The sequence below is a fragment of the Myiozetetes cayanensis genome, unplaced genomic scaffold (assembly GCF_022539395.1).
Source record: "Myiozetetes cayanensis isolate MyiCay16 unplaced genomic scaffold, myiCay2020 scf35, whole genome shotgun sequence".
NCBI classification, from domain to species: domain Eukaryota; kingdom Metazoa; phylum Chordata; class Aves; order Passeriformes; family Tyrannidae; genus Myiozetetes; species Myiozetetes cayanensis.
In genome coordinates this window covers 868,600-893,963 of record NW_026087577.1, presented here as the reverse complement: position 1 = coordinate 893,963, position 25,364 = coordinate 868,600, and the positions used below count along the sequence as shown (strand labels likewise).

At 61.7% G+C, this 25,364-nt stretch overlaps 2 protein-coding genes across 4 annotated transcripts; both read left to right on the top strand.

The window, feature by feature from the left end:
• Positions 1-263: 263 nt before the first annotated feature.
• Positions 264-5,997, top strand: LOC126646511 (phosphomevalonate kinase-like). 3 transcript variants are annotated; one of them, XM_050327914.1, is made up of 11 exons: positions 410-905; positions 1,186-1,297; positions 1,381-1,950; positions 2,033-2,056; positions 2,139-2,212; positions 2,297-2,422; positions 2,506-3,482; positions 4,608-4,671; positions 5,165-5,317; positions 5,388-5,517; positions 5,732-5,997. In XM_050327914.1, exons 1-11 carry the CDS (start codon positions 846-848, stop codon positions 5,866-5,868), a joined length of 2,427 nt encoding a protein of 808 aa, XP_050183871.1. In that variant the 5' UTR covers positions 410-845; the 3' UTR covers positions 5,869-5,997. The 3 variants fall into 3 exon arrangements, with proteins under 3 accessions (XP_050183868.1, XP_050183871.1, XP_050183870.1); XM_050327911.1 differs by lacking the exons at positions 4,608-4,671; positions 5,165-5,317; positions 5,388-5,517; positions 5,732-5,997 and adding exons at positions 264-311; positions 3,563-3,816 and having other exon boundaries at positions 827-905; XM_050327913.1 differs by lacking the exons at positions 410-905; positions 1,186-1,297; positions 1,381-1,950; ... (2 more) ...; positions 2,297-2,422; positions 2,506-3,482 and adding an exon at positions 4,400-4,512.
• An 804-nt stretch (positions 5,998-6,801) lies between these two features.
• On the top strand, positions 6,802-23,687 carry KCNN3 (potassium calcium-activated channel subfamily N member 3). Its single transcript, XM_050327915.1, has 8 exons — positions 6,802-7,590; positions 10,526-10,621; positions 13,755-14,173; positions 17,879-18,020; positions 19,713-19,823; positions 20,952-21,079; positions 21,234-21,303; positions 21,694-23,687. The coding sequence occupies exons 1-8, from the start codon at positions 6,874-6,876 to the stop codon at positions 21,988-21,990; spliced, it is 1,980 nt and encodes a 659-aa protein (XP_050183872.1). The 5' UTR covers positions 6,802-6,873; the 3' UTR covers positions 21,991-23,687.
• Positions 23,688-25,364: the final 1,677 nt, after the last annotated feature.

The following is a 25,364-nucleotide window of genomic DNA, read 5'->3' as shown; positions in this document are numbered from 1 at the left end:
CCGGGGGTGTTCATGAGGGCCGGGGAGTGTCCGAGGGGGGTGTCCAGCGGTGCCGGTGTCTGTCCGGTACCGGGGGTGTTCCTGGGGGCCGGGGGGTGTCCAGCGGTGCCAGTGTCTGTCCGGTACCGGGAGGGTTCAGGGGGTCGGGGGGTCTCCGGGGCGGGTTGGTGGGGGTGTTGCCCGGTCCCGGCGGGGCCGCGCGCCCGTCCCGCCCCCCGCGCTCCATTGGCCGCTCCCGTCACGTGCGCGCCCCGTTCCCGGGGGCGGGGGCGATCCCGGGGAAAGTTCCCGGCGGGACGCGGCGGGCGCAGGTACCGGACCGGGCCCGGGGGGGGCGCGGGCGGACCCGGGGGGGGCTGCATGGGGCCCAGCGGAGCGGGGATGTCACCGACAGCGCCGTCCCCCCCCCGCCGCCGGGCCGCTTCTGGGTCCCGGGAGGCTGGGGCGGAGGGGGAAGGGCGGGGGCTGCTTGAGATCCCCCTCCCGGTGCCGCTGCTTTGCTTTGGGGTGGTGGGATCTCGAGCGGGGCCCCCGTGTTCCCCCGTCGGGCCCTGCGTTCGCCCGTGTTCCCCATGCCGGGCCCCGCGTCCCCCGTGCACCTGCCGGGCGGCATCACCGACTAAAAATACCCCGCGGCGGCCGCCGGGGTCGGGAGGGCGGCGCGGCGGGGCCCGTGCTCCGGGATGGCTCCCTGAAAACTCCGGAGGGTCCCCACAGGCATCGCTTGGGGGACTGGCTTGCACCAGGACCGTGGCTCTCCCGGTCGCATCCCGGGGGTACGGGGAACAACCGGGTCACGTCCCACTGTCCGTCCGTGTCCTTGCAGGTGGCTCCGGGCTGTCCCCATGGCGGAGAAATCGGACTCCCGAGACTCGGAGAGCAGCTGGGTGCTGGCGGGCAGCGAGGTGAGGGCTGGGGACTCCCAGGGCCGACCCTGCTGCTGGGGATCTCCAGGGCAACATCGCTGGGGCAGCGCCCTGGGGCTGGGAATTCCGGGCAGACCCTCCGGGCTGTGGAGAGCCCAGGGCAGCCCCCAATGCTTGGGATCTCCTGGGGCTGCACCCCCGTTCTTGGGACCCCCTGGGCAGACCGTCACAGCCTGCCCAGGGCTGTGGGCAGAGTGGGTGGGGCACACAGAAGTTGGGGCTGAAGGTGTCACCCTGTGTCCCTCCCTGCTTCCCCCAGGGTCTGCCCATTGACACAGTGGGTCCGGAGCAGGATTCTCACAGGGCTGAGGATGAGGAACCGCAGGAGGAGAAGGAGGAGGAGGATGAAGGCACCCAGGACACAGCCACAGGCAGGCAGCCACCATGGGGATGGAGCAGGCCTAGTGTCACCCCCTGTGCCACCGTCTCACCCCCATGCTCTGCCTCTCCCCAGCCGTGACCACCAACGGTGCTGCCACCTTCCCTGGCCACACCCTGCACCCTGAGATCAGCGGGCAAGGGGTGAGCCAGGACGGGGGGCCTGGAGGGCTGCTCCCCCCACAGGGACACCCCACACACCAGCACCTGTGCCTGCAGGACCCAGAGGAGTGCATGGAGCCCGGGGGACGGGCAGTGCCTGCCCCAGATGGCTCCACGGAGCCCAGTGTGACAGAGGGTGATGAGCAGGAGGAGCCTGATGCTGAGGCTGAGTCACAGTCCTGCCCTGGCACCCCCAAAGCAGGTGAGGACCTCGCAGGGCAGTGCTCAGAGGCAGACCCTCCCTGGAGGTCATCCCATCCCCTGTCAGGGCCACAGACAGAGGATGGGAGCTGCACCAGCAGTGACAATGACACAGAGGGGCTGCGGCAGCGGCAGGGCCACAAGCCCCGTCCTGGACCACCCCCTGCCACGCGCACCCCGCACCGGGGAACACCGGACACTGGTGATGAGGATGGGCTCAGTATGAGCAAGTACCTGCTGGGCGCCTTGGCACTGGTGGCTGTGGGGGTGCTGATCATCACTGGTGAGTGGGGATCCTGGTGGCTGGGGGCCCAGGGACAGTGTGGGGTCCAGACATCCCCCTTGTTGTGCCCTTCTCTCCCCAGGTGGCATCTACGACCCAGGGGATGGTGAGTATGTGGGACTGTCCCACCTGGGCAGGGGGACATCCTGCAGCAGCCTGGACGCTCGGACCCACATCCTCCTCCACAGGCCCTGTGGAAAGTGTGGGGAGCTGGGACTTGGCTGCTGGGGAGCAGGAGTCGCTGCTATCCGCTGACAGCAATGTAAGGAGGGGTTCTGAGCAGGGCTGAGTCAGGGTAGGGGATGTCCCAAGCGCCCCCAGGCCTCCCAAACTTCCTGTCTCCCAGGACTCGCAGCAGAAGCCACCTCTGCCAGATGCTGGGGACCCCCAGAGCATGCAGTCCATGAGCCAACTCCTGGACAAGCTGGCCAAGGAAAACCAGGAGATCCGGCTCATGCAGGCGGAGCTGCAGGTGGGTGCTTGATGTCCTGGTGTTGTGTCCCAGTGGTGCTCTGCCACTCCCACCTCTCTCATGGCCCCCTCCCCCTGCTCCAGGCGCATAAGGATGAGCTGCAGGCACTGCTGCAGAGGAGCGAGGGCGAGGCGGCGGCAGCAGGGGCGCAGCAGCAGGGCCTGGCCAAGGAGAACGCGCGGCTGCGCGCGGCTCTGGAGCGGGAGGTCAGTGCGCTGCGGGACGCCCGGGCCGAGCTGCAGCGCCTGCAGGCCACAGGGACACCGAGCAGCCCCAGGGGGCCAGCAGCAGAGCAGCCCCGTGCCACAGGTGTCCCAGGGCACGGCAAGGCCACGGCACGGTGGCACGGTGAGCTGGATGTGCTGCGTCGGGAGCTGGCGGACACCCTGGAGCGCGTGCGGGGCTCTGGGGATCTCCCGGGGCTTGTGGAGGAACTCAGCACCCTGGAGCAGCGCCTGGGCCAGGTGCTAGAGGCGGAGGGGACTGGGTCCTTCCCCACACCCCGGAAGAAGCCGTTCAAGGTGGAGAAGGAGAGCAAGTGGCACAAGCAGCATGGCACCAGGGGGGCCCCCCACGAGTGGGAGAGGAGAGAGCATGGCAAACCCCAGGGGCACAGGAAGGATCCCCGGCCCCCTCGGGAACACAAACCAGGCAAAGGCTGGGGGAAACCATCTCACAGCCACCCCCAGCAAGGCTCCCGTGAGCTGCCCCTGCTCAAGCGGTACCGGGCACCGCAGGGCTGCTCAGGGGTGGCCGACTGTGCCCACAAGGAGGGCCGGGAGGCGCTGGGGGCTGTGCTGGAGCCAGTGCAGAAGGTGCAGTTCCTGCGGCTGCTGGAGAGCTTCATGGGGCGCCTGGGCTTGGGGGGACACTTTGGGAGGCTGGCAGCGCGGCTGGATGGGGTCTTTGGGGCTGACGGGGTCTTTGCCCACGACCGCCTGCGGTTCGTCGACTTTGTGGATGATGTGGAAGAGCTGCTGGAGGAGATGGCGTGGCAGGAGGGGGGCGACAAGAAAGCAGCCGACGGTTTCGAGGAGTACATGCTGCGGCACTACAGCGGGTGAGCTGGGGCAGGTGGTGTCGGGGGTCCTAGGGGATCTCCCCCCTTAGCACCCTATCCCACCTCCCCTTCTCTTGCAGCACCTCTGGGAAAGAGTGGGGCCGGAGAGCCCCGCAGCACCACAGCAGGGCGGGGTAGAGCCAGGGGACAGCACCGTATTGTCCCAGATGGCTCCTCACCACAAGCCTTCAACCACGCAAGGGCCCCCCATAGGCTGTTTTTGGGGGGGCTGGGAGCTACCGTTGCACCTTGTAGGGCCGAGTAGGGCCAGGTCCCTGACCGAATGCACTGTGTGATGCTTGACTGCCACCATGAATAAAGTCACCGCTGGGCAGAGCTGTGTGGGTGTGGGGAAAAAAGGGGTGCTGGGGGAAGGGAAAGAGAAAGTGCTGAGAGAAGAGGGTCCTGGGGAAAGAGGGGTTTAGAGGAGGAATAGGGAGAGTGAGGAGGAAAGGAGGGAGCAGAGGGGAATGGGGTGCTGTGGGGTGAAGAAGGGGTGCTGGGAGGGAAGAGAAGAGTGCAGAGGGGAAGAAGTGGTGCGGGGGGTGGGGGGGGAAGAGGGAGTGCAGATGAAAAGACAGGGCAGAGGGGAATAGGCGGTGTTGGAGCAGAAGGGGGTTGCTGGGGGGGAAGAGAGGGTGTTGGGGGAAGCTGGGGAAATGGGGGTGCTGGGAGGAAAGAGGGAGCTTTGGGGAAACAAGGTACTGGGGAAAGGGGGGTTCAGAGGAGAATGGGGTGTGTGAGGAGGAAATGGGGAAAGGGAGGGCACAGGGGGCAGAGGGGTGCTGGTGGTGCGGGATGCTCTGAGGGGCGGGGCAGAGCCCGCCGTGTCCCGGGGGGGTTTGCGGGGCCTCCTCGGTGCCGTGCCGGCCCCGCCCGGCAGGGGGGGCCGTGGGGCGGGCGGAGTCACCGGGGCCGGGGCGGGCCCGGGGCGGGTCCGGGCGCCGATGGCGGCGCCGCGCGCGGTGCTGCTGCTGAGCGGGAAGAGGAAATCGGGCAAGGATTTCGTGGCCGAGGAGCTGCGGAGCCGGTACCGGGCGGAGCCGGGGGCGGGACCGGTACGGGGGCATGGAGAGATTTGGCTCCGCTCGGCCGGTGCCAGTCCCGCTGACCCCTCTCCCGCAGGCTGGGCCCCGACGTCTGCACCATCCTGCGCCTCTCCGGGCCCCTCAAGGAGCAGTACGCGAAGGTACCGCGTCCCTGCACGCTCCGAGCCGCGTCACGCCCCCCCGAGCTATGCCAGAACACTCCTTGCCGTGCTGTGCCGTCCAACACCGTGCCGAGCTGTGCCGTGCTGCACCACGCTGTGGCCCTCCCCACCATGCCGTGCCATGCCGTGCCATGCCACACTGATGTGTGCCAGGGCACGCGCTGTGCCGTGCCGTGCCGTGCCGTGCCGTACCGTGCCTTGCCATGTGCGTGCCACACCACACCGTGCCGAGCTGTGCCGTGCCCTGCCACGCCATGCTGTGCCACGCGATGCAACACTTTGCCACGCTGTGCTGGATTGCGCCACGCCGCGCCGAGCCGTGTCAGGACATGCCGTGCCACGCTGTGCCGTCCCATGCTCACGCCATGTCACACTGTGCCGTACTGAGCGGTGCTGACCATGGCATATCACACCTGCCCTTGCTGTGCCATGCCATGTCGTGCCGTGCTCACTGACCCTTCTCTTCCTGCAGGAGCATGGCCTCGACTTCCAGCGGCTCCTGGATGCCAGTGCCTACAAGGAGACATTCCGGCAGGACATGATCCGCTGGGGCGAGGAGAAGCGCCGCGCCGACCCTGGCTTCTTCTGCCGGGCAGCAGTGGAGGGGGCGCTGCATCCGGTGTGGGTGAGCTGCTGGGGGGGGATGAGGGGTGCCTGGGAGGCGCAGGGTGGGCGCTGAGGGAGCCCCCGTGCAGGTGGTGAGTGACACACGGCGCCTCTCGGACGTGGAGTGGTTCCGGGACGTCTATGGGGACGTGGTGCAGACCGTCCGGGTGGTGGCTACTGAGGAGACAAGGAAGAGAAGGAACTGGGTCTTTGTCACTGGTGAGCAAGTGAGGGGCAACTTCCCCGAGCACAGTACCAGAAGCAGGGGTTGCCCAACGGGCATGGATCTGCTGCCTCCACTGCCGTTCCTTGGCAGTGGGAGCCAGAGGCTTTGGATCAAGCCCCCAGTTCTGGGTGGGGAGGCCACAGTGGGGGGGACAGATGGACAGATTGTGACTGTCCTCGGGGCCTCCCCGGGCTCTGCTGCTGCCAGGGGTGGACGATGCCGAGTCTGAGTGTGGCCTGGACCAGGGAGTGGCCTTCGACTGGGTGATCACCAACGACGGGGATGAGCTGGCCTTGGGTGAGCAGCTGGAGACGCTGCTGCAGTCACTCCACAGAAGCCTATAGCTCCATGTCCCTCCACTGAGGCTTGGGGACCACACACCCCCCTCCCCAGCCCCCCAGCATCCCCCCCCTCCACCTCTTGCCAGCACTTCCTGTTCTGGAATAAAGCTCCGACATGGAGAACCACTGCCACGCTGGGGCCGTGTCTCATTTCTGGGGGAGGGACACGTAGGCAGTCCCCCTCACCCCTGCCATGAATTCACCAGCTTTTGAGGGGCAGAGGTGCTTACTTCTTCCTGGGCAGGGGGGTCACCAGCTGGATGCTTCGTGGTGTCTTCTAATACGGCTTCCAGCAGACAATTCCCTAGGGATTATTTCTGCTTCCCAAGCTCCTACCCAGCTCCTCTCCTGCAACAGCTGGGCACGGCCGGGGGGGTTCCTGGGCGGGCTATGGGGTTGTAGAGGGAGATTAGGGCCCTTTATATACATCTATAGCTACATATTCCATACTCTGGGTCTACCATCACCCTGACTCCCGCCTTGGGGACATGCTGGGGCACACACACACACACCCCCCACACCCCCCTGCAATCAATGGCGTGACCCACCCCCAGGATGGAAGCACACACTCCAGCTGCTGCTTGTAATCTCCAGCCTCTGTAAGGGGATTAGGGGGTTTTATACAAGGGGCGGGGGGATGCCCGTGGGGTAACCCAGTGGGTAAAACAGGTGAGGGGTCGTTTGGGACTTGTGAGTCGGGGCGCACCGATCCCGGCACCCGGTGCAACCCGATGCACTACAAGTCCCGAACGACCCCGCAAAGATGCAGGAACCGAGGGTGTGATGAGGGGGGGAGATACAAAGCGGGGAGCGGGCGGGGATGATGTCAGCCTGCGGGGAGCCCCAGCGTGGCCAATGGCGCTGCGGGGCCGGGCCAGCGGCAGCGGCGGGGGCGGTGGCGGCGGCGATAGCGGAGAGCGCACGGCGCCCATTCATGATCCAGCGAACGGGGCCGGTGACCAGTAAAGCGGGACCGGTGCCCTGTAAAGCGGCGCCGGTACCGCCGTTATGGAGACGTCGGGGCATCTCCACGATTCGGGCGTGGGGGACTTGGAGGAGGATGGTCGGTGTCCCTGCCCGCTACCGGGGGATGAACGGTCACCGCCGCCGCCCTCCGCGCTGCCGCCGCTTCAACACAGCCTGTTGCACTCCTCGCCCGGGTCGTTACGGGCCCCTCCTCCTCCTCCCGCCGCCCCCGCCGCCCTCCACCCTTCCTCCCGCCACGGCAGCCAGCTCAACCTCGGCGACCACCCAGCGGGCTCTGGGGTGGCGAGTGGCAAACATCGGCAGCCCAGCCCCTTGGTCCATCGGCGGGACAGCAACCCCTTCACCGAGATTGCCATGAGCTCCTGCAAGTACAGCGGAGGAGTGATGAAGCCCCTCAGCCGGCTCAGCGCATCCCGACGGAACCTAATCGAGGCTGAGCCAGAGGCACAACCCCTGCAGCTCTTCGGTGCCGGTGGACCTCCGGAGATCGTTGTCTCGCGTGAGGACAACCACGCACCCACCACCCGCCGTCCCACCCGCCCGCCCGCCCGCCCGGCCCCCACCACCTTTGCCAAGGGGCCCAAGCGCAAGGCGCAAAACATCGGCTACCGGCTCGGGCACCGCCGGGCGCTCTTCGAGAAGAGGAAGCGCCTCAGTGACTACGCGCTCATCTTCGGCATGTTCGGCATCGTTGTCATGGTCATCGAGACCGAGCTCTCCTGGGGGCTCTACTCCAAGGTACCAATGGGGGCAGGGGGCTGTGTGTGGGGCTGGTGGCACCAGACGGGGGCTGGTGGGGTAAGCATGGAGCTGTTTGCCCCATCCAGCGTCCCACGGGATAAACACGGAGCCATTTGGCCCAGGTGGTGTCCCATAGGGTAGACGTGGAGCTGTTTGGCCCATCCAGAGTGCAACAGGGTCGGACAGGCTGGCGGGGCACTGGTGGGGTGTCCCCAGGGCCTTAGTGATGCCGCAGCCACAGGTGCTGGACAGGCAGCCACAGGACCGGGGGCTGCCAGGGCTGTGTGCCAGCGGGTGCTGTGCCAAGTCCTGCCCCACGCACCCGCAGGGACGGGCACCGACCCACCGAGGTCTGCGGTGCCTGTTGCTGCCATGGTCAGGTGCTCCTCGAAGCGCCCTTGGTGGTGCATCAGAGCACCCCATCCCTCCTCCTCCTCCTCCTCCACACCCCTTCCTTCCATTTTTTTTTTCCTTCTTTTTTTGCAGGACAGTGTCTTTTATTTATAATTCTCCCCCACACGTCCCTTCCAGCTCCTGCTCCCGGGCTGCGCTGGTTGGCAGCGATATGAATAACTCTTTGTATAGACATCTGTCATGTTATTTATACCTATCCAGAGAGGGGAAGGCACCCGCACCAGCACCCATGGGCGTCAGAGGGACGGTGCTGCCGAGGGGGCTGGGGGGCAGCCAGCGGGGGTCCCTGTGCCACAGTGCCACCAGTGGAGGGGAAGGAGCAAGGTGGGAAGGGGGTGCTCACCACTTCCTGCCATTATCCAGCCTGGGCAAGTGGGGAGGGCAGTGTGGGTGGAAGAGGTGGAGGAAGGGAGGGACGTGGCTGGGGGTCCCATGGGTGTGGGGGACCCTGCTGCCTCCCCACAGAGCTGCCTGGTGGGGGGGCTCCTGAGTGCCGTCTGTCCATGGCTGACGGTGCCAGTGGGCGTGTGGGGGCTGCAGGCAGCAGTTCCACTGCTCTGTCCGAGGCAGTGGGAGGCCTTGGTGCCAAACTGGCATCCCCAGTTCCCCTGCTGAGGGAGAAGGATGCTTCACTGCCAGAGCATTTTCCTAGTGGTTCCCACTCTCCTTCGGTGGGAGCAAGGCCAAACCACTGTCCCCCACCTGTGCCTGCTACCTGTTGAGCCGCGGCTGCCCTTGCAGGCTCCGTGTGCCTGCTTGCCTGGCATGGGGGAACTGCCCACCCTCCCCAGGCTGCCAGCAGCACCCCTGCCACGCTGGCCCCGGCACGCTGGGCTGCTTTGTCAGCTGGGGAAGACCCTGTGAGTCAGCGCTTGCCACCATGCAGCAGCTGTGACCTGCTGCTGCACCCCTGCCCCGCTGTGATGTGAACGCTTGTGCTGACAAGCACAGGGTGCAGGGGAGTCCCCGAACCCTGGCCTCCCCAGGCCCTTGGCCAGATCTGCAGCAGCGGGGCTGCTGGGTATAAATTTATCCCCATCAGCTCCCGCTGGGAAACCAGAACTCGCTGGCAGGGACACAACCAGGAGCATGGGAGCACCTCTATAGGGTCAGGACCAGCTGCTGGTGTGCAGACTGGGATGTCGGTGCTGCTGGCTCTGGCCAAGCTCCGACTCTCCCCCATAGTCCCAGCCACACTGCCACATGATCCCAGCCAGAGGGTGCCGGGGCTGAGCTGGGAAGGGAGGACAAAATGGCCAGGGTTTGCCTGCTCCCTGCCTGTCACTCCAGTGTGGGCAGTACAGGGCCTCTCCTTCCTGTGGGATGGCACTGCTGCTTCCCACCACCTCAACGGCACCACTGGGGTGAAGCATCTTGCCACCCACGTGGTGCAGGGGGACACGTGCTGCGGGTGCCAAGGTCTTGCTCCATTTCAGCCACGATCCCATGTTGCTTGCTGCGAGCATGGGATCCAGGAACAGCTCTTTGGACCTGACACTGGCAGGAGGCATTAGTAAATGTAGTGGGTAACATTTGCCAGGTGAACCAGTGGATGCCCGTGCATCAGGCAGGGTTGGTGCTGCTGGGAAGGCTCTGGCCAGAGCTGCCTTGCCACATTTCTGCCCCAGAGTTTGCCTATTAATAGCTAGTATTTGGTCCCAGCACTTCTCTCAACACCAGCCATTATATCCACACAATTGTGCGGCCGGAGCCAAGTCGTTAACAATGCGTCACCGCCTCCGCAGCAAATAGTCCCTTCTCGGCGTGCAAACACTCCGCAGGGCTGAGGAACACCGGGCAGAGGTAGCGGAGGAAGGCTGAAGGCAGCCCGGCACACTGGAGAGCCAAGGAGGGCCTGCCGTGAGTGCGTCATGAGTGTGCCGGGGCTCACCACAGTAGGGATTGGGGGGGCTGTGGGACCCACCAGGGCAGGTTGGTTCAGGGATAACATCTTGGTAAGATGCTGCTAAAGCCATGGCACCCGTGGGGTCAGGCTGTGGCTGCGCCCACATGAGCTCACCCACGTCCAAAGCAGACGGTGAATCCTGTTCTTCCCCGTGGGCTCCTGGGGATCCGCCACTTCGGCCACCAGTGAATCAGGGGCTGGTTTAATTTACACAGGGCTATTTGGCAGGAGGATCTAGGCCACCCATTTGGGTGCCATAATATTGGGCTCAGGCTGGATGGGGCTGGGGTGCTGGTGTCACACATAGCAGTGAGGGGAGGCTGGGAACTACACTCAGCAGAATTAAATTTAAAAAAGGGTTTTGGAGAAAGGGCCCACAGTGCTGGTAGTACCAGTGGTGCCGGATGCCAGAGGTGCCAGTGATGCTGTGGTGCTGATGGTGCCCTTGCTACCATGCCAAGCTGCTTAGGGTGGGGGCTGAGGCAGCCAAGGTGCTACTGAGGGGGAGATAAGAGGTGTTGGGGGCAGCACCTTCCTTGGGGTGTGGAGCCAGGGCCAACAGCGTCCTACAGCTGCACACCCCCTAATGCCTTCCCCGCTCTCGCCCTGCAGGACTCCATGTTCTCCCTGGCCCTGAAATGCCTTATTAGCCTCTCCACCGTCATCCTGCTGGGCCTCATCATTGCCTACCACACACGGGAGGTGCAGGTAGGTCCTGACATCATCAGTGCCAAGTGAGGGGCTGCTGGGGTGTGCTGAGGGATTTTCCAGTCACCTGGGTGGGACACAATACCTTGACCTCACTACCTGCGTGGAGGCTCCTCCCTCCTTGCCAGGGCCTTGGGGGGCAGTGAGGCATCTCAGGGGGCAGTCAGGCCAAGCACTGAGGGGTCTGTCTGGGCCTCAGGTGCCTGGTGGATCTGCTAGTGGCTGGGGGAAGCTGTGGCCAGGAAGGGCTTGGACCAGCTGAGGTGCCAAGGAAAGCTGTGAAATCCTTACCTAATCAGGGCTGCACATTCTCTTCCTCCTTGGGAAGTTAAAGGGCTCCCAGTTTGTGGCAGGAAGGCTGCACTTCCCCGTGGGAACCAGCTTCGGCACAATGCCGTCCTGTTTTGGGCATGGGAGGAATGAATCACCAGTCAGGAGAAGGAGCATCCTGGGAAGGGATGTCAAAGTTCCCAGTCCTGAGTGCACCATAATCCCAACTTGTCCCTCTCAGGGCTGGGGGCCAGTGTGGTTTTGCCAGCACCCTGGTTCCTGCAGCCCCCACTCCAGCTCAGCCCGCCCGCCTGGGGACCAATCCTGGGGGTGGGCTGCTCAAAGCAAGTACTTGGGAGCTGTGGTTTTTGCTGGAATAATATTTACCCTGGGGTGCCGGCGGTCAGGGTCAGCCAGGCGAACTGTGCCCTGGTGCTTGTGACTTCCTCTGCTTGTTGTTCCTGGCAGCAGGTTGTGCAAACAGAGCGTCCACCCCCACGGCCCTCGGGTCATCCCACCTCTCCCGCCTTGACCAGAGCCAAAATCCCACCACTGTCCTTCCCCACGCAGAGACTGAACCTCACTAAAGTCCTGGCTGCTCTGGCAGGCCAGTTACACTGGCAAGGAGGGAAATGAGATTGGTGTGACTTGATCTGCTCCAGACAGAGATGTGCTGGCTGCTGATCACCCTGTTACCTCCTAAGTGTTGTAAAGGCACTGCTGATAATCCAGCTGGAGTGGAGTGGAGCTGCCAGAGCTGTAAATCCTCAGCTTCTTGTCCCTCTCACCCAAGGAGGGGGCTGTTCTCACCCAGCCACGGCACTGGCAGACCTCCCAGCCTCTGGAAACAATGACTTCAGTCTCTTCCCTCTTCCTCTCTTGCCCAGAGCAGCTGTGGCTGCCCCATCCCTGAAAGTGTCCAAGGCCAGGTTGGAGCAACCTGGTCTAGTGGAAGGTGTCCCTGCTCGTGGCAGGGGCTTGGAATGAAGTGAGCTCTAAGGTCTCTTCCAGCCAAAGCCGGTCTGTGATTGTATGACCCTACTAATTGTGTTAATTAGTCCTTTGGGATACTTGAAGATCTTCCCGTGCCTCAGTTTCTCTGGGGCTGGGGCACCCCAGCAACGTCTCTGGTGCTGGGTGGAGGTGTGGAATGTGCCATCCCTTGCCAGTATGCTATTATCACCACAACACATGAAGGTGCTGGCGAGGTTGCCAGCTCCAGCCAGGGTGTCTGGGGAGACAGAGCCCCCCTTGTCCCTGTGCTTGGAGTGCCTGGGGCTGTTTGTGCATTTGGGTGAAGCTTTTGTCCCCATGCTGCATCTTGGTGGTTTCCTGGGCTTCACTTGTCTGGAGATGCAGTGGTTGACACACTTGTTCCTTCCCCTGCTAGAGCCAGTGATGCTGGGGATGCCCCCTTGAGTACCACTGGACCACACCAGGTTTCCATGGGAACCCACAACGATGCCTCACAGATACAGAGCTGAGAGGGGTTGGATCAGGGGAAACCTGCCCGGATCCCCCCTTGCTCCTTCCCTTACCTGAGCTGGACTATGGCAAACCCCCACCATGCAGTCAAAAGGCCTTTTTCCTCTTGCTGATTTGTTTATTTTAACACCCTTTTCCAGGAAGGAATGGGCTGTCAGCTTGCTAAATGCCTGAGGATCTCCCTTGACAGCTTGGAGCATTTTTATAAACATTTTCTCAAACAAAGCAGCTAAAAAGAGCAGAGCTTTCCCTACAGAAAGGGAGGTGGCCGGGGTGGCCATTCCATGAGTCAGTCCCTGTGGCTCCTGCCATTCCCAGGGAGAGCCCCAGGGGCTGTGCCCTGCCAGCAGGGCGCCTGGCACAGGTGCACTGGGGCCTCTGGGAGGGCAGGAGGATTGTCCCTGGGCTCAGTGCCAGCCATGGCCGTGCTCCCCACCCACCTCCCACCTCCCTACCCACCTCCCACCCCCTGCCCTGGCTGGAGGGACTGCGATAGGTCCTGGACCCCTGGGCACACTTTGTGCTGGAAGGGTCAAGGACATGGACAGCAGCACCAGCTGCCACATCCCCTTTGATCCCTTCCTGGTGGCATCTTTGCCAAGTGCTGCTTGCAGAGGGGCCCTGAGAACGTCCCTGCTGCCGTGGGTGACAGCAGTGTCCCCAATGCACCAGGAGAAGCCGATGGCAGCCTCAGAACAGACCTACCAAGGCAGGACAGTGTGGATGACTTCCAGAGCCCTGGTGGCATTCCAGAGAGGCCAGCCCGAGCTGCCAACCCCCCCAGCTCCTGCAGAGACCCTGACTCCATCACTGATGGTGGGAGAGGAGCTGGTGTACCCAGGATGAACCGTCTGTTGCCATGACAACTGGATCCCATCTCTGCCAGCAGCTGGATGCTGTGACTGTGGTGTTCCCTCCCCAAAAATTGCCCTGAAATTCAGGGTGTGGTGGCTGTCAGTGACACCAGTGCAGCACCAGCGGGAGCAGAGGGGCTGGGGTGGCTCGTGCTGGTGCTCTGTGGCCCCACAGCTCGCCCGTTCTGTGGCCTGGGTGAGGGGGCCATTCTGGGAGGTGGGCTCCTGCCAGCTGGTGTTTGAGTGAGCTGTCCCCGGGGCACGTTCTCGAGGCCAGGCACCTTAAAGCTTTCTGGGGTGTCCCCAGCACTGCAACTATCCCTGGAACACACTGGCAGATCAGCAGAGAGGCCAGTGGTGGCTCATTCCCACCCTTTCCTACCCTGTCCATCCCCAGTTCTCCTGGCCGTGCCACACCCAGCTCCTTTTTGGCCCTGGTATCACATCCCCGCTGCCTGTAGTGGGAGGCCAGTGGGGCAGGTTGATTGGGGCCATCAGTAACCGTGTGGTTTTGATCTCGGTAGCTCTTTGTGATCGACAACGGAGCCGACGACTGGCGGATAGCGATGACCTACGAGCGCATCCTCTACATCAGCCTGGAGATGCTGGTTTGTGCCATACACCCCATCCCTGGGGAGTACAAATTTTTCTGGACAGCCCGCCTGGCTTTCTCCTACACACCCTCTCGGGCAGAGGCGGACGTGGACATCATCCTGTCCATCCCCATGTTCCTGCGCCTCTACCTGATCGCTCGGGTGATGCTGCTGCACAGCAAGCTCTTCACCGACGCCTCCTCACGCAGCATCGGGGCCCTCAACAAGATCAACTTCAACACCCGCTTCGTCATGAAGACGCTCATGACCATCTGCCCCGGGACGGTGCTGCTGGTCTTCAGCATTTCCCTTTGGATCATCGCTGCGTGGACAGTCCGCGTGTGCGAGAGGTGAGAGGGGGCTGGGGCGCGTGGCGGTTCAGGATGGGTGGTGGTTCTGGAGATGTGACAGTTCCGGATGCTCGGTTGTTCAGGAGGCTCAAGAGTTCAAAAGGCTTGGTGGTTTGGGGTGCTCAGTGTTTAGGAGGCACGTCAGTTCAGGATGCGTGGAGGTTTGGGATGCACGGCAGTTTGGAATGCTTGGCAGTTCGGGACACGTGGTACTTCACAATGAGCTGCAGTTTGGGAGGTGCAGCAGTTTGGGATGTGCAGCAGTTTGGGATGCTCAGTGCTTCAGGATGTGCAGCAGTTGAGGGTGATGTGCAGCAGCTCTGGACGCTCAGCAGTCCATGGCAGTTTGGGATGCATGGCAGTTTGGGATGCATGGCAGTTTGGGATACTCAGTGGAACTGCGATGTCCCAGACCCTGTGGGAGCGATGCAGGACTCTGGGGCCTCGGCAGCCACGGGCTCCCCCCACCAAGCCCTGTCCCCAGGGCAGGAGGCAGAGCAGGGTCAGCCCTGTCCTTGCAGCACAGTGCCTGGGCCAGGGGACAGTGTGAGGTGCCAGGAGCTCTGAGAGTGCAGGTGGGGGATGTGGAGAACAGCAGGACCTGGGGGCCTGTGTATGGGGAGAGGCCAGAGGTGCCGCTGGTAAGGGGAAGGGCCTGGCTCAGGCTCTGGCATCGCTGTGACTGCCATGAAAGAACCGTGGGGAAAAACCCACAGCCAGATGGCATCGTGCCAGCATTGGCATGCTTAGCGCTGGGGTTGCTGTGGTGACTGGCCTGGTGGGTACCGGTGCACCTCCAGCTCTCGGGGACCTGCCACCACTCTTTGCCCACCGAGGGAACCAGGGGGCTGTGGTGGTGGCATCCCCAGTGCTGTGCCAGAGGGTTTTCTCCATGGCCATGGTGCAAGGGGCCAGTAGCAGATGTTCATCCTAGGGCAGGGAGAGCAGGTCTCACATGGGGTGTCTTGTGTCCTGTTGTGGCAGCTTTGTGTCATCCTTGGAACTGGTATGCAAGGAATTACACCCCAACTGGCATTTACACAGCTACCCAGGGTCACTTCTAGGTGCTTGCAAGATGAGAGGAAGGCCACTCCTCCTCTTCCCCAGGGTGGGACCTGCTGCTCTGGTCACCCACAAAGGGGCATTAGGGCAGATGTAAGTGCTGTGGCAGAGGTGTGGGATGGCACACAGATTTTCAAGCTTTTACAGGCCGTGTTTTCCTTCCTGTCTCCCTTAATGATGCTTTCCTTTCGGGCTGAATCCTTAGGTGCTGCTTAACTGTGTTTGGGAGATGGTTGTTAGTGACTCCTAAACAGGGCACAGGCAGACAGGTATCTGGGACACACACAAGAGGGGTGATCTCACACCTGGTGAGGCTTAGGCTGGAAAACACAATATAAATAAAGAACCATTAGAGGGAAAAAAAAAATCCCAGAAATGACACAGACGAGGCGCTGCAGATCACCAGCACCACAGTTGGCATCACCTCCCTCTGTCCGTAGAGCGGCAGAAGCGAACCCAGGTGGTCTGGAGGTGCATCAGCCCTAGGGGATGCAGGACTGGGGGGATGCAGAGCCCTGGAACGTGCTCTGTGCAAGAGGGACACACACGGGGCATGCACCAGCCCTGGGTGTCACACAGCTCCCGCAAGGGCCAGCCAGAACGTGTCCCCCTGTCCCCACTGACGGCAGGTTGCTACATCGGCACTGGAAACCACTTCTTCTGTGCCTTGCAGGACCATTCCCAGCCGGCACCCACCGCGGGGCCAGGCAGCTCAGAGGCGGGTGTGTCGCTCCAAGACACGGTCCCCGGGGCTGGGGGCGGCACGGCCACGGCCCGTCCCCTCGGCACCGTGGGCCGCTCCAGCGCCTGCGGGCGCAGCATCCCCCCGTGCGCACCGGGGGGCCGCAGCTCTCCGAAGGCAGCGAGTCGCTTAGCAACCTCGCCCGCTCGCCTGGCCACCGAGCGCAGCCGCCCGCGGTGCCTGCGCTGCCGCCAGCGCTGTCGGGGCTGCCCGCCGACGGCGCGCACGTGGGCCCGCACGTGTGCCCGTTCGTGCCGCCAGCCCACCCCGGGCACCCCCGGGCACCCACCGGGGCACCCACCGGGCACCCACCGGGGCACCCACCGGGGCACCCCCGGGCACCCACCGGGGCTGGCGCTGCCCAAAGCCGTGGGGTTGTTTCAGCCGAGGTTGGTGCTGCCCAAAGCCCGGCGGCACGGTGCGGGCGTGGGGCGATGCTCGTGTCACCCACAGCGACGGGGTGGCTGTGGCCTCGAGGGGGGCGGGACGGCGGTCGAGGGGACGGTGGGAAGCAGTGCTGGGGTCTGGCTGACTGCAGCAGTCTTTGGGCATGAGCAGGTGGCCGCTTTTCCTGCTCACCCCAGCTGTGGGGAGTGCCAGCCTCTCTGGTTTATCAGCTCATTCTGCCCTGAGCGCTGGTCAGAGGAGAAAATGTCCATCTGTCTGGCTGGGCTGTAACCTCCATGTTCAGCCTGGGGCTCTCGGAGTTGTCCCCAAAACATTCCATACTTTGTGATGAGCTGGGCTCAGCCCTTCCCAGGGAAATACACTGACTGGGATAGGGGGTACCTGCCACTGCTGGTACTGCGATTTTGGGGATCCACACAGTGCTTGTGGGCTGCAGCTCCCCTGGCCAGCTGCTCAGAGCAACTCTCACTGTGGCTGAGGGTGCTTTTTCCTGCACCAGGATCTCACTTGAGTCTCCAGTTACTGGAGGGAAGAACATTTTGGAACAGGAGAAAACCCAACTGCTCTGGGAGCAATGAGCGGGGAGCCAGGATTGCCAAAAGCTCCATCTGTTTTCGCTCTCATGATTCCATGAAGAGGCTGGGAGAAACCTTGCTAGGGAGGCAGAAGGACAACCGTCCTGTCCCTGGGGGGATGAAGGTGCTGCCCAGGGCACAGGGCCACGTCATGGTGCAGACTGGGCCAGGCCCCTCTCTGCTGCCACAAGTCAATGCTGCATCCCCCGGGAAGCATCACTTGCACGGCTTGGCCAGGTTTGCACCAGCCCTGGGGAGCAGGAGGTGTCTGGGGCCCCGTGTTTGCTGGAGGAGCTGCAGCCGACGGCCAGGACGGCCAGAGCTCACAGCTCAGCAGGGACACGACCTGGAAAGTTTGCAGCACATCCCTGAAGCTGCAGCCACTCCACGTGTGCTGCATCTTGGGTGTGTGAGCCATTCCCCTGCACCATCTGAGAGCCATGGATGCCGGAGGCTGGGCAGGATCCGTCCCTGGCGGTTCTGCTGGCGCTGCTGATGGCAGTCCCCTGGGGCAGCACAGCCCAGGCTGCAGCAGCACGGGATGCAGGGGAGGATGCCAGCGGTGGGGCTGCTGCAGTCAAGGAATTTGCAGAGCCACAGCTGTTTCTCCCATCAGCCAGTTCTCAGCACAGCACCACATGACCCTGGGGACACAGGGAGTGGGACGGGGATGTGGTGACAGGTGTGATTGAAAGCAGAAGCCTTTGCCATTGATTTTTTGCTCTGATTTTGTCCATGAGGGTTTTTCTGCACCAGAAGTTGTGCAACCACTGCTGCTGTGGGACATCCTGCTGTGTTGTTAATCCTAAACCCCAGCACAGCCTGCGCCAGGGGAGCCACTGTGCCCAGGCACCCCTGTTTCTCCCACATCCATCCCTGTCCCCTGCTGTGACACTCATGTCTGTGTCTTGTTGGCAGGTACCACGACCAGCAGGATGTAACCAGCAACTTCCTGGGTGCCATGTGGCTCATCTCCATCACCTTCCTGTCCATCGGCTACGGTGACATGGTCCCGCACACCTACTGTGGGAAGGGGGTCTGCCTCCTCACTGGCATCATGGTAAGGGCTGTGCCAAGCCAGCTGCCCCTCCCACGAGCTCTGCCTGTCCCCATTGCAGCAGCGGGGCCACTGGATTCTGAGGGGACCCATTTCCCAGCTCTTTTGTCCGTGTTCAAGGTGTGAGGCTTCAGGTCTGAGGTCTCACAACCTGGAAGCTGATGGAGCTGTCCCAGCTGGTGAATTTGGGGTGGATTTGGACCTGCATTCAGTGAGTGTGGAGGGACCCACCCACAGCAGGGCCAGTGACGTGCCCAGGGAGAAGAGGGGCTCCTGAGCATCTATTGGCCATCCTGGTGCACACCAACTGTCTTCTGTCACTCAGAGTGATTCCAAAGGCTGTTGGCTCCTGCTAAGAGCTGGAACCAGCTGGAAGCCCTTCACCCTCTGCCAGCATCACTGCTCTGCCATGGCTTCCCTTCCTTCTGGTCAGAAAGTCACCATCTGCCAGGGCCTCTGGCATACCTGCTCCAAGGTGCCCATGAGATCTCCCAGCTCATGGGACTTGCCAGCCAGGGCTGCCAAAGGAGTGGCCAGGGGCCTGGTGGTCATGGCTCCTCCAGAGGTTTATCCCAGCACCCTGGCTCTGCCCACCTTAGTTCCAGACCCTGGGGATGGAGCCATCCCTGTTCCCAGCTAAGGGCAGCCCCATGAGAGCCTTCAGCCAGGGCGGCTCCACCACTGGGGATTAATTTTATATTATCTACAAGTCTTTGATCCACCTCAGATGAGGCTGGTGCTATTGGTGGGAGCCAAGCAAGAGAGAACAGCTCCCTGTGGGTGGGGACCATGCAGCGATTCCCAGCAGGGGAGCAGCCACTTGCTCGGCTGAGGGGGTCTCTGTGCCACAGCTCCCAAAACTCTTCCCCAGCCAGTGGTTACTTTGAAGTGGGACACCATCTGGCAAAGTGTCCTCCACCCCCAGCACAGCCCCCCCACCCCCTGGGAATGGGGATCCTGTGCCCACTGGGGCTGGGGGCTCTACTGGGCTTCCCAAGCCACCACACCAGGGGTGGTGGCCCCACCAGGAAGAGAGAAGTGGTATGAGCTGAGAGAGTACTGTGGGACCTTTGAGGATGCTGAAGGATTCAGCTCAGGGCATCCTGTTAATTAATGACTCTATTAAATTAGGCAATGCTTGCCAGGCTGGCGTGGCTCTGCCAGAGCGCTGGGGGGGCGGCTCAGCCAGTGTGTGCAGCAGAGCTCAGGAGCACGGCAGGGAGGCTCTGCAAGGAGCACCTTGGCTTTCCAGAGACAACATGTGCTGGAGCTGGTGGCTGCTGCTCAGATCTGGCCCCAATAGGCAGGACGAGCCAGCTCCCAGCTGGTGCTGTTGGAAGCCATGGTGATTTGAGGGGTCCTGATTTGGGCTTCTCACTCAGGCTGCCTGGTGCTTCCCCACCCCAGAGCCCTCTGTGGTGTGGGAGGGCTCCCCATCCTCCAGGGCACCAGCACGGGGCAGATCCCTGGCCTGTGGTGGCACAGGCTCACCACTGACCTTGTCAACAGCTTGGCCTCTCCCGTTAATTACCCAGTCCCCCGTCAGCCCTTCAAGGACACCCAGGCTCTGTGATATCTCCTTGTTGAGATAATGGGAAGGGCTTTAGTTAATTAGGGGATTGCAAGGTTGAGGGTGTAAGTGCTGCTGTTACAAGAGGGTGACAAACCATTTCCCCAACTGATGTCCCTGCACAGGGTGCTGGCTGCACGGCACTGGTGGTGGCTGTGGTGGCCAGGAAGCTGGAGCTCACCAAAGCTGAGAAGCACGTCCACAACTTCATGATGGACACACAGCTGACGAAGCGGGTAAGGTGCCATGGGGGGCAGCAGGAGCAGGGGGCCGTGTCATGTGCCAGGAGCTGGGGATTTGGGATACCATGGTAGGAGAAAGGTGACAGCACCTCTGGATGTGGGTCCTGTGGGTAGCACAGTGGAAGAAGTTGTCCAAGTGCCGTGGATGCAGCTCAGGCACAAGAGTTACACTGAAAGCAAACACCACCAGCTCTGTTCTGGGGATTTAGGCAATACAGGATGCTCAGTCACACCCCAGAAAGGAAAAGCCTGGGTTTTTTTCCCTCTGGGAGGATACAGACTCCCTCCATTTGCAGAGCATGATCTCACTTCTCTTGGTGTCATGAGGATTTTGGTAATTCAGTGCTCACCGCAGACAAGAGCCACCCTGTGAGGCTCCTGCCGTTTCCATTCCCAAGGAGGGACCAAGAGCCTGCAGTGGGGGATCTAAGGGGTTGCTGTCATGCCAGGTGTGGTGTCACATCCCTGGTAACATGTGGGGGCTGCAGGAGGTCTCTGGTCTCAGCAGCCTCATCATGGCAGAACGCTGGCAGACCAACAGTGGCAGGTGATGTAATGAGAACGGAGCCCCCGTCAGATCCACCCCAGCCAGAGCCCTGACACCCCAGGGACAGTCAGGACCTCGGTGTGACCGAGCCGGAAAAGCAAACAGCTGGTCAGCCCCCTCCTCTGGCCGTGGATATGGATCTGTGGGCTCCAGGCCAGGAGACGGCAGCCAATTCCTCCCGGAGCGAGAGCAGCAGGGATGCGGTTCAGCTGGGGAGCCTGCGGAAGTCACGGCCTGACCAGGACTGCCAAGAGTGGCAGATGGATGCAGGAATCAAGAAAAACCTTGGGATTTTTGCTTCTTCTTGAACCTTAGGGTACAATTTCACACACAGACGAGGAGCCTGGTGCCGAAGCATCGGTGCAGAGTAGGACAATGGTGTGGGTGCCAAGGGCTCCGCCTGCCCTTGCTCTTGCTTGAGCTGCCCATCACCCCTCGAGGGGCTGAGCGCCTCGCTCCAGCTGGGACCACTCAAGTGCTCTTGCAACACCAGTTCATGGCAGAGCCAGACCAGTGTCTCTGTGAAATCCCACATGCTGGGGCCTGGTGACCTGCAGCCGGCTCTTGTTTTGCAGATCAAGAACGCGGCAGCCAACGTCCTGCGGGAAACGTGGCTCATCTACAAGCACACCAAGCTGCTGAAGAAGATCGACCATGCCAAAGTCAGGAAGCACCAGAGGAAGTTCCTACAAGCCATTCACCAGTAAGGGGCTGCGCACTGGGCTGGGGACATTGCTGAGCCCCAGATGAACTGGGGTCCAGTCCCTGGCAGGGGTGTGGGGACAGTTTTCCATTGCCTGGGATGCACTTTGAAACTGGGTAGGTGTGCAACCATGTTGCTCTTTCCTTCTCCCCAGGTTGCGGAGCGTGAAGATGGAGCAGAGGAAGCTGAGTGACCAAGCCAACACCCTTGTTGACCTCTCAAAGGCAAGTCTCCTGTGGCTCAGCCAGACTACCCGAGTGTTTCTCTTCACTCAGAAAAACTAAAGCAGACCTGGCTGACCACAAAATGCTCCAGCTCAGTTGGTGTCAGCCAGGAATAGCTGCTGTGGGATGGCTGCCCTTGCAAAGCAGGAGGAGAAACTCATACATGAGCCAGGGGCTCCCTGGACTTGCTTTTGCAAAGGTGCCACTGCTCAGCAACACGGGGCTGGCAAAGTTTCCTTGCTGTGATGTCCAGGGATGAGCCAAACCATCATCACAGAAGTCTGGGAACTCTCAGGGCCAAAGGGGTCAGCTCTGCCAGCAACAGCAGCAGCACTAACCCCTCCAGCCATGGTACTAACCCCTCTGCTATCCCCTGTGTCTCCTCCCCAGATGCAGAACGTGATGTACGACCTCATCACCGAGCTCAACGACCGCAGCGAGGACCTGGAGAAGCAGATCAGCGGCCTGGAATCCAAGCTGGAGCAGCTCAGTGCCAGTTTCAACTCCCTGCCGCTGCTGATGGCTGACATGCTGCGGCAGCAGCAGCAGCGCCTGCTCACAGCCATCCTGGAGGCGCGGGGAGTCGGAGTGCCAGGGGGCACCCCCCAAACGCCTCTCTCCGAGAGCCCCATCGGTGTCAGCTCCACCTCCTTCCCCACCCCTTACACGAGCTCAAGCAGCTGCTAAAATGCAGCCCCTCAGCCCCCCGTGGACAGGGGAAGCAATTTCCGTACAGGTCACGAGGTCTCCGTGAACTTCCTTCTGGTCCTTGAACCGCTGCAGGGCCCTTCAGCTGGAGCCGGTGGGACCGGCAGTGCCGAGCAACGCTTGGAGCTTTGCCAACGCCTTGGTATCGGGAATCGCATCCCTGTTCAGGTGCCTCTACACGTGGTGAAGGAAAGGGGACGGGAGGTGACGCCTCGGGCCGGCCCATGCTGTGGCGTCTGGTGGCGGACAGAAAACCCACGCTCAATCTCAGGTCTTCACATTTGAAAACAAAACAGAACATCAAGTCAGAAGCACTGAAGCAACGGAGACACCAGAGGGAGAGTTTTTCTCTGCAGGGCACTCCCCTCTCACCATCGCCAAGCCCCACCAGGCAGATGCCAACGTGAGGGCTCCTTACGCAGGCTCTGGCTGACGCTGCCCATGCTCCATCCCATATCCTTGCCAGGACCCACAAGAACCCCCCCCCTCACATTGCCAGCTGGGTGACAGTTCCTGGCTGTAACCGGCCCGTGGGGGGGTTCTCTGGAGCTGTGAGTGTTTTCTGTCTGGGGAAGAACAAGGGACCCTTCTTTCTGGTCCTCAGTGTCATACCCTGCCTGTGCCAGAGCCGGGACAGCAGTGCCTACAGCGTGCAGGGCCGCACGGGGCTGCCCCTGGCCAGTGATGGGGCTGGCGGGCCAGCCCTGGCACCAGAGGGTCTCCAGGTGCCCACATCACCCCCTTCTGGGGACCCCCCAGCACCTTGAGAAGCCAGTGGGCTCTTTGAGGCAGCCTCAGAAGTGCTGGATGGAACACTCCATCAGCACCGGCCATCTCCACTTGTACCAGGAACATCCACACTCAAGCCCAGCTGTCAGTGTCGAATCCACCGGGGCCAAGCGGGAGCTCACTGGCAAGTGATGCGGTAGCTGGGGTGGGTGCTTCATCTGTTTAAAACAAAGCCCATCGGCTTCATGCCACTTCTGCTGGGTTTGGTGGGGAGCAGCAGCACCCTCTGGAACCGTCTTGGCAATGGCACTGCCACCCATGCCTGCCAAAGTGCAGCCCCTCAGCCTCCCTTTTACTTTTTTGCTGGTGTTCAGCTTCCTGAGGTACCCTGGGCATCATTTGGCTGCTTCTGGAACCAGCTACTTTCAGTTCTGCTTTCACCATTTCCCCTTTTTTCCTCCTCAGTTCTGCCCCAGGTTTCCTGGGTCCGTGCATAGAGCTGTGCAGGGCTCTGACTCTGGAGCTGGTGTTTGCTGCTTTCCATGAAAACTCAGCAGAGAATATTTATATATTTTTAAACAGATGAAGGAACCGTGTAATTACTCTGTGCTATTAATTACACCTCACCCAGCAGTGTCAGTAATTGTAATCAAAGTCACTGTGTTACTCCAGGTATACTCAGCCTGTAACGTTGTCCTCTGTAATTTTTTCCCTTCCATAAATAACGCTGGATTTTGTGCACACGCAGGGGCAGAGGCAACACCGCCCTCCCACACCACCACCTCCCCACAGCCAATGCCGAGGAAATTCTTTGCTGCCGGTGGTGTGAGGTGGTTACGCTCCTTGTACCGTGCAATTAGAGTGGCATAGAAAACAAGCAGTAGTTAGTGAGGAGGGCTGCCAGCCTGCTGGCCCCAGGAGGAGGAGGAGGAGGAGGAGGAGGAGGAGGAGGAGGAGGAAGGCTGCAAGGCAACAGCAGGAGTTCTGTGCAATTAGCTCCCAGTGCTGCAGAGGTGTTGGTAGCAGGGGAGCAAGTACGGTCATCCCCATCGCCTTCACGTGGCCATCGCTCCTGGTCCTTGGCTAGGGGGAGATGCTCGGCTTCTGGGAACGAGCTGCCCTTTCAAGCTCTTGTAATTAGTGTCACTGATCTCCCAGGATGGTAGGGAGTGCCTTGGCAGCCCCCCAAGGTCTATTTTTAGCCCAGCTGCTGCTCCCCGTGTGCCTACGGGTGCCCCCCAGTCCACCTTGTCCAGCAGAAGCTCCTGCCCATCTCTGTGGGGAGGTTTCCAGAGTAACAATGGAGAAAACCTTACAAATTCTGCAAAAGAGCATGAAATGCAGCATTTTCCCTGGCCTGCAGGCAGCCAGGGGAGAAAAATTCTTCCTGGGCCTCAGATAGAAGCAAAGTGCCCATGGAATGTGGCTGTGCATGGGGTGAGGTGCAGAAACCTGTCCTGGAGTGTCGGAGAGCCAGAGGAAGTATAGATGCTCGAAGATCAATGTTGCCAGCAGGAACCCAGGAACCTCCCTAGAGCCTCGTGATCAAGTCTGGGAAAACCAACAGAGTGAGATCAGAGGCCTGCTGTCATATCACAGTCCTTGAGGTGCTGGAGGGGGCAAGGACTGTGGCGAGGGTTGGGATCACAACTGGAGCAAGAGACCCTTGTCCGGGGGCAGAGCTGCTGCTGTTGCAGGATTTCGACAGGCCTGGGGTGGTGGATCCCTGCACATCCCACACCCTGCATCCCCCTGGCCTCATGTCAGCACAACCTGCACCCCAACAATCCTTCTGCCCGGGGCCTGGCAGCCCTGGGTCTGCACCCTGTGCCCTGCACCTTGCATCCTGCACCCTGCCCACCCCTGCACCCCATCCCATCCACCCCTGAACTCCCATCCCAACCCCCAGAGACCCCAAACCCCCCTTGCAGCCCATGCACCCTGCAGGCCCCACCCTGCACTCCCGTATTTCCCCCACAGCCCTGCCGGTGCCTCAACACTGGTGCTGGTAGCCCTGACCCATTGCCCTTGGCACTGGATTCCACCAAGGCCAACACTGAGATTAACCCCCCTCCAGCCCTGCTGCCAGGACTGCAGAACTTCCCCAAGGCCACGGGGAGGGCAGGCACAGAAGGAAGCCATCAGTGCCATCCAACCCGGGGTGCCCACCCAGAGCCACCCCCGCTCCCTGCCAGCAGCTCTCAGTCACCAGCAGCCTCAGCTGGCAGGGCTCCAGCGTCTGGCTCCAGTAAATGCTCCCCAGCTGGTGCTGTCTGCACACCTGAGATCATCCCTTTGGATGCCCCAAACAGAGAGAAGAGCTGGGATCAGCGACCAAGGTGGAGGAAAAGCACAAGAGCAAAACCGCAAGTTCCGATCACAAAGAGGTGCCGCCGTCCCGCAGCTGGGAAGCATCCGAGCCCATTCTCCAGAAGAGGCCAATCCCCGACGCCCCTCCAGGACCCACCTAACCCAGCCAGTCCCGTTTTTGGCACAGCCTTGGGGTTTTTTTTTTAGCTCCACGACTCTCCTTCCTGCGCTGCCTGCAAGGAAACGTCCTAGAGATACCAGAAAAATTCCACATCCCCTCTGCAAACTCATGGACGGTTCTGTCCAGACTTGAG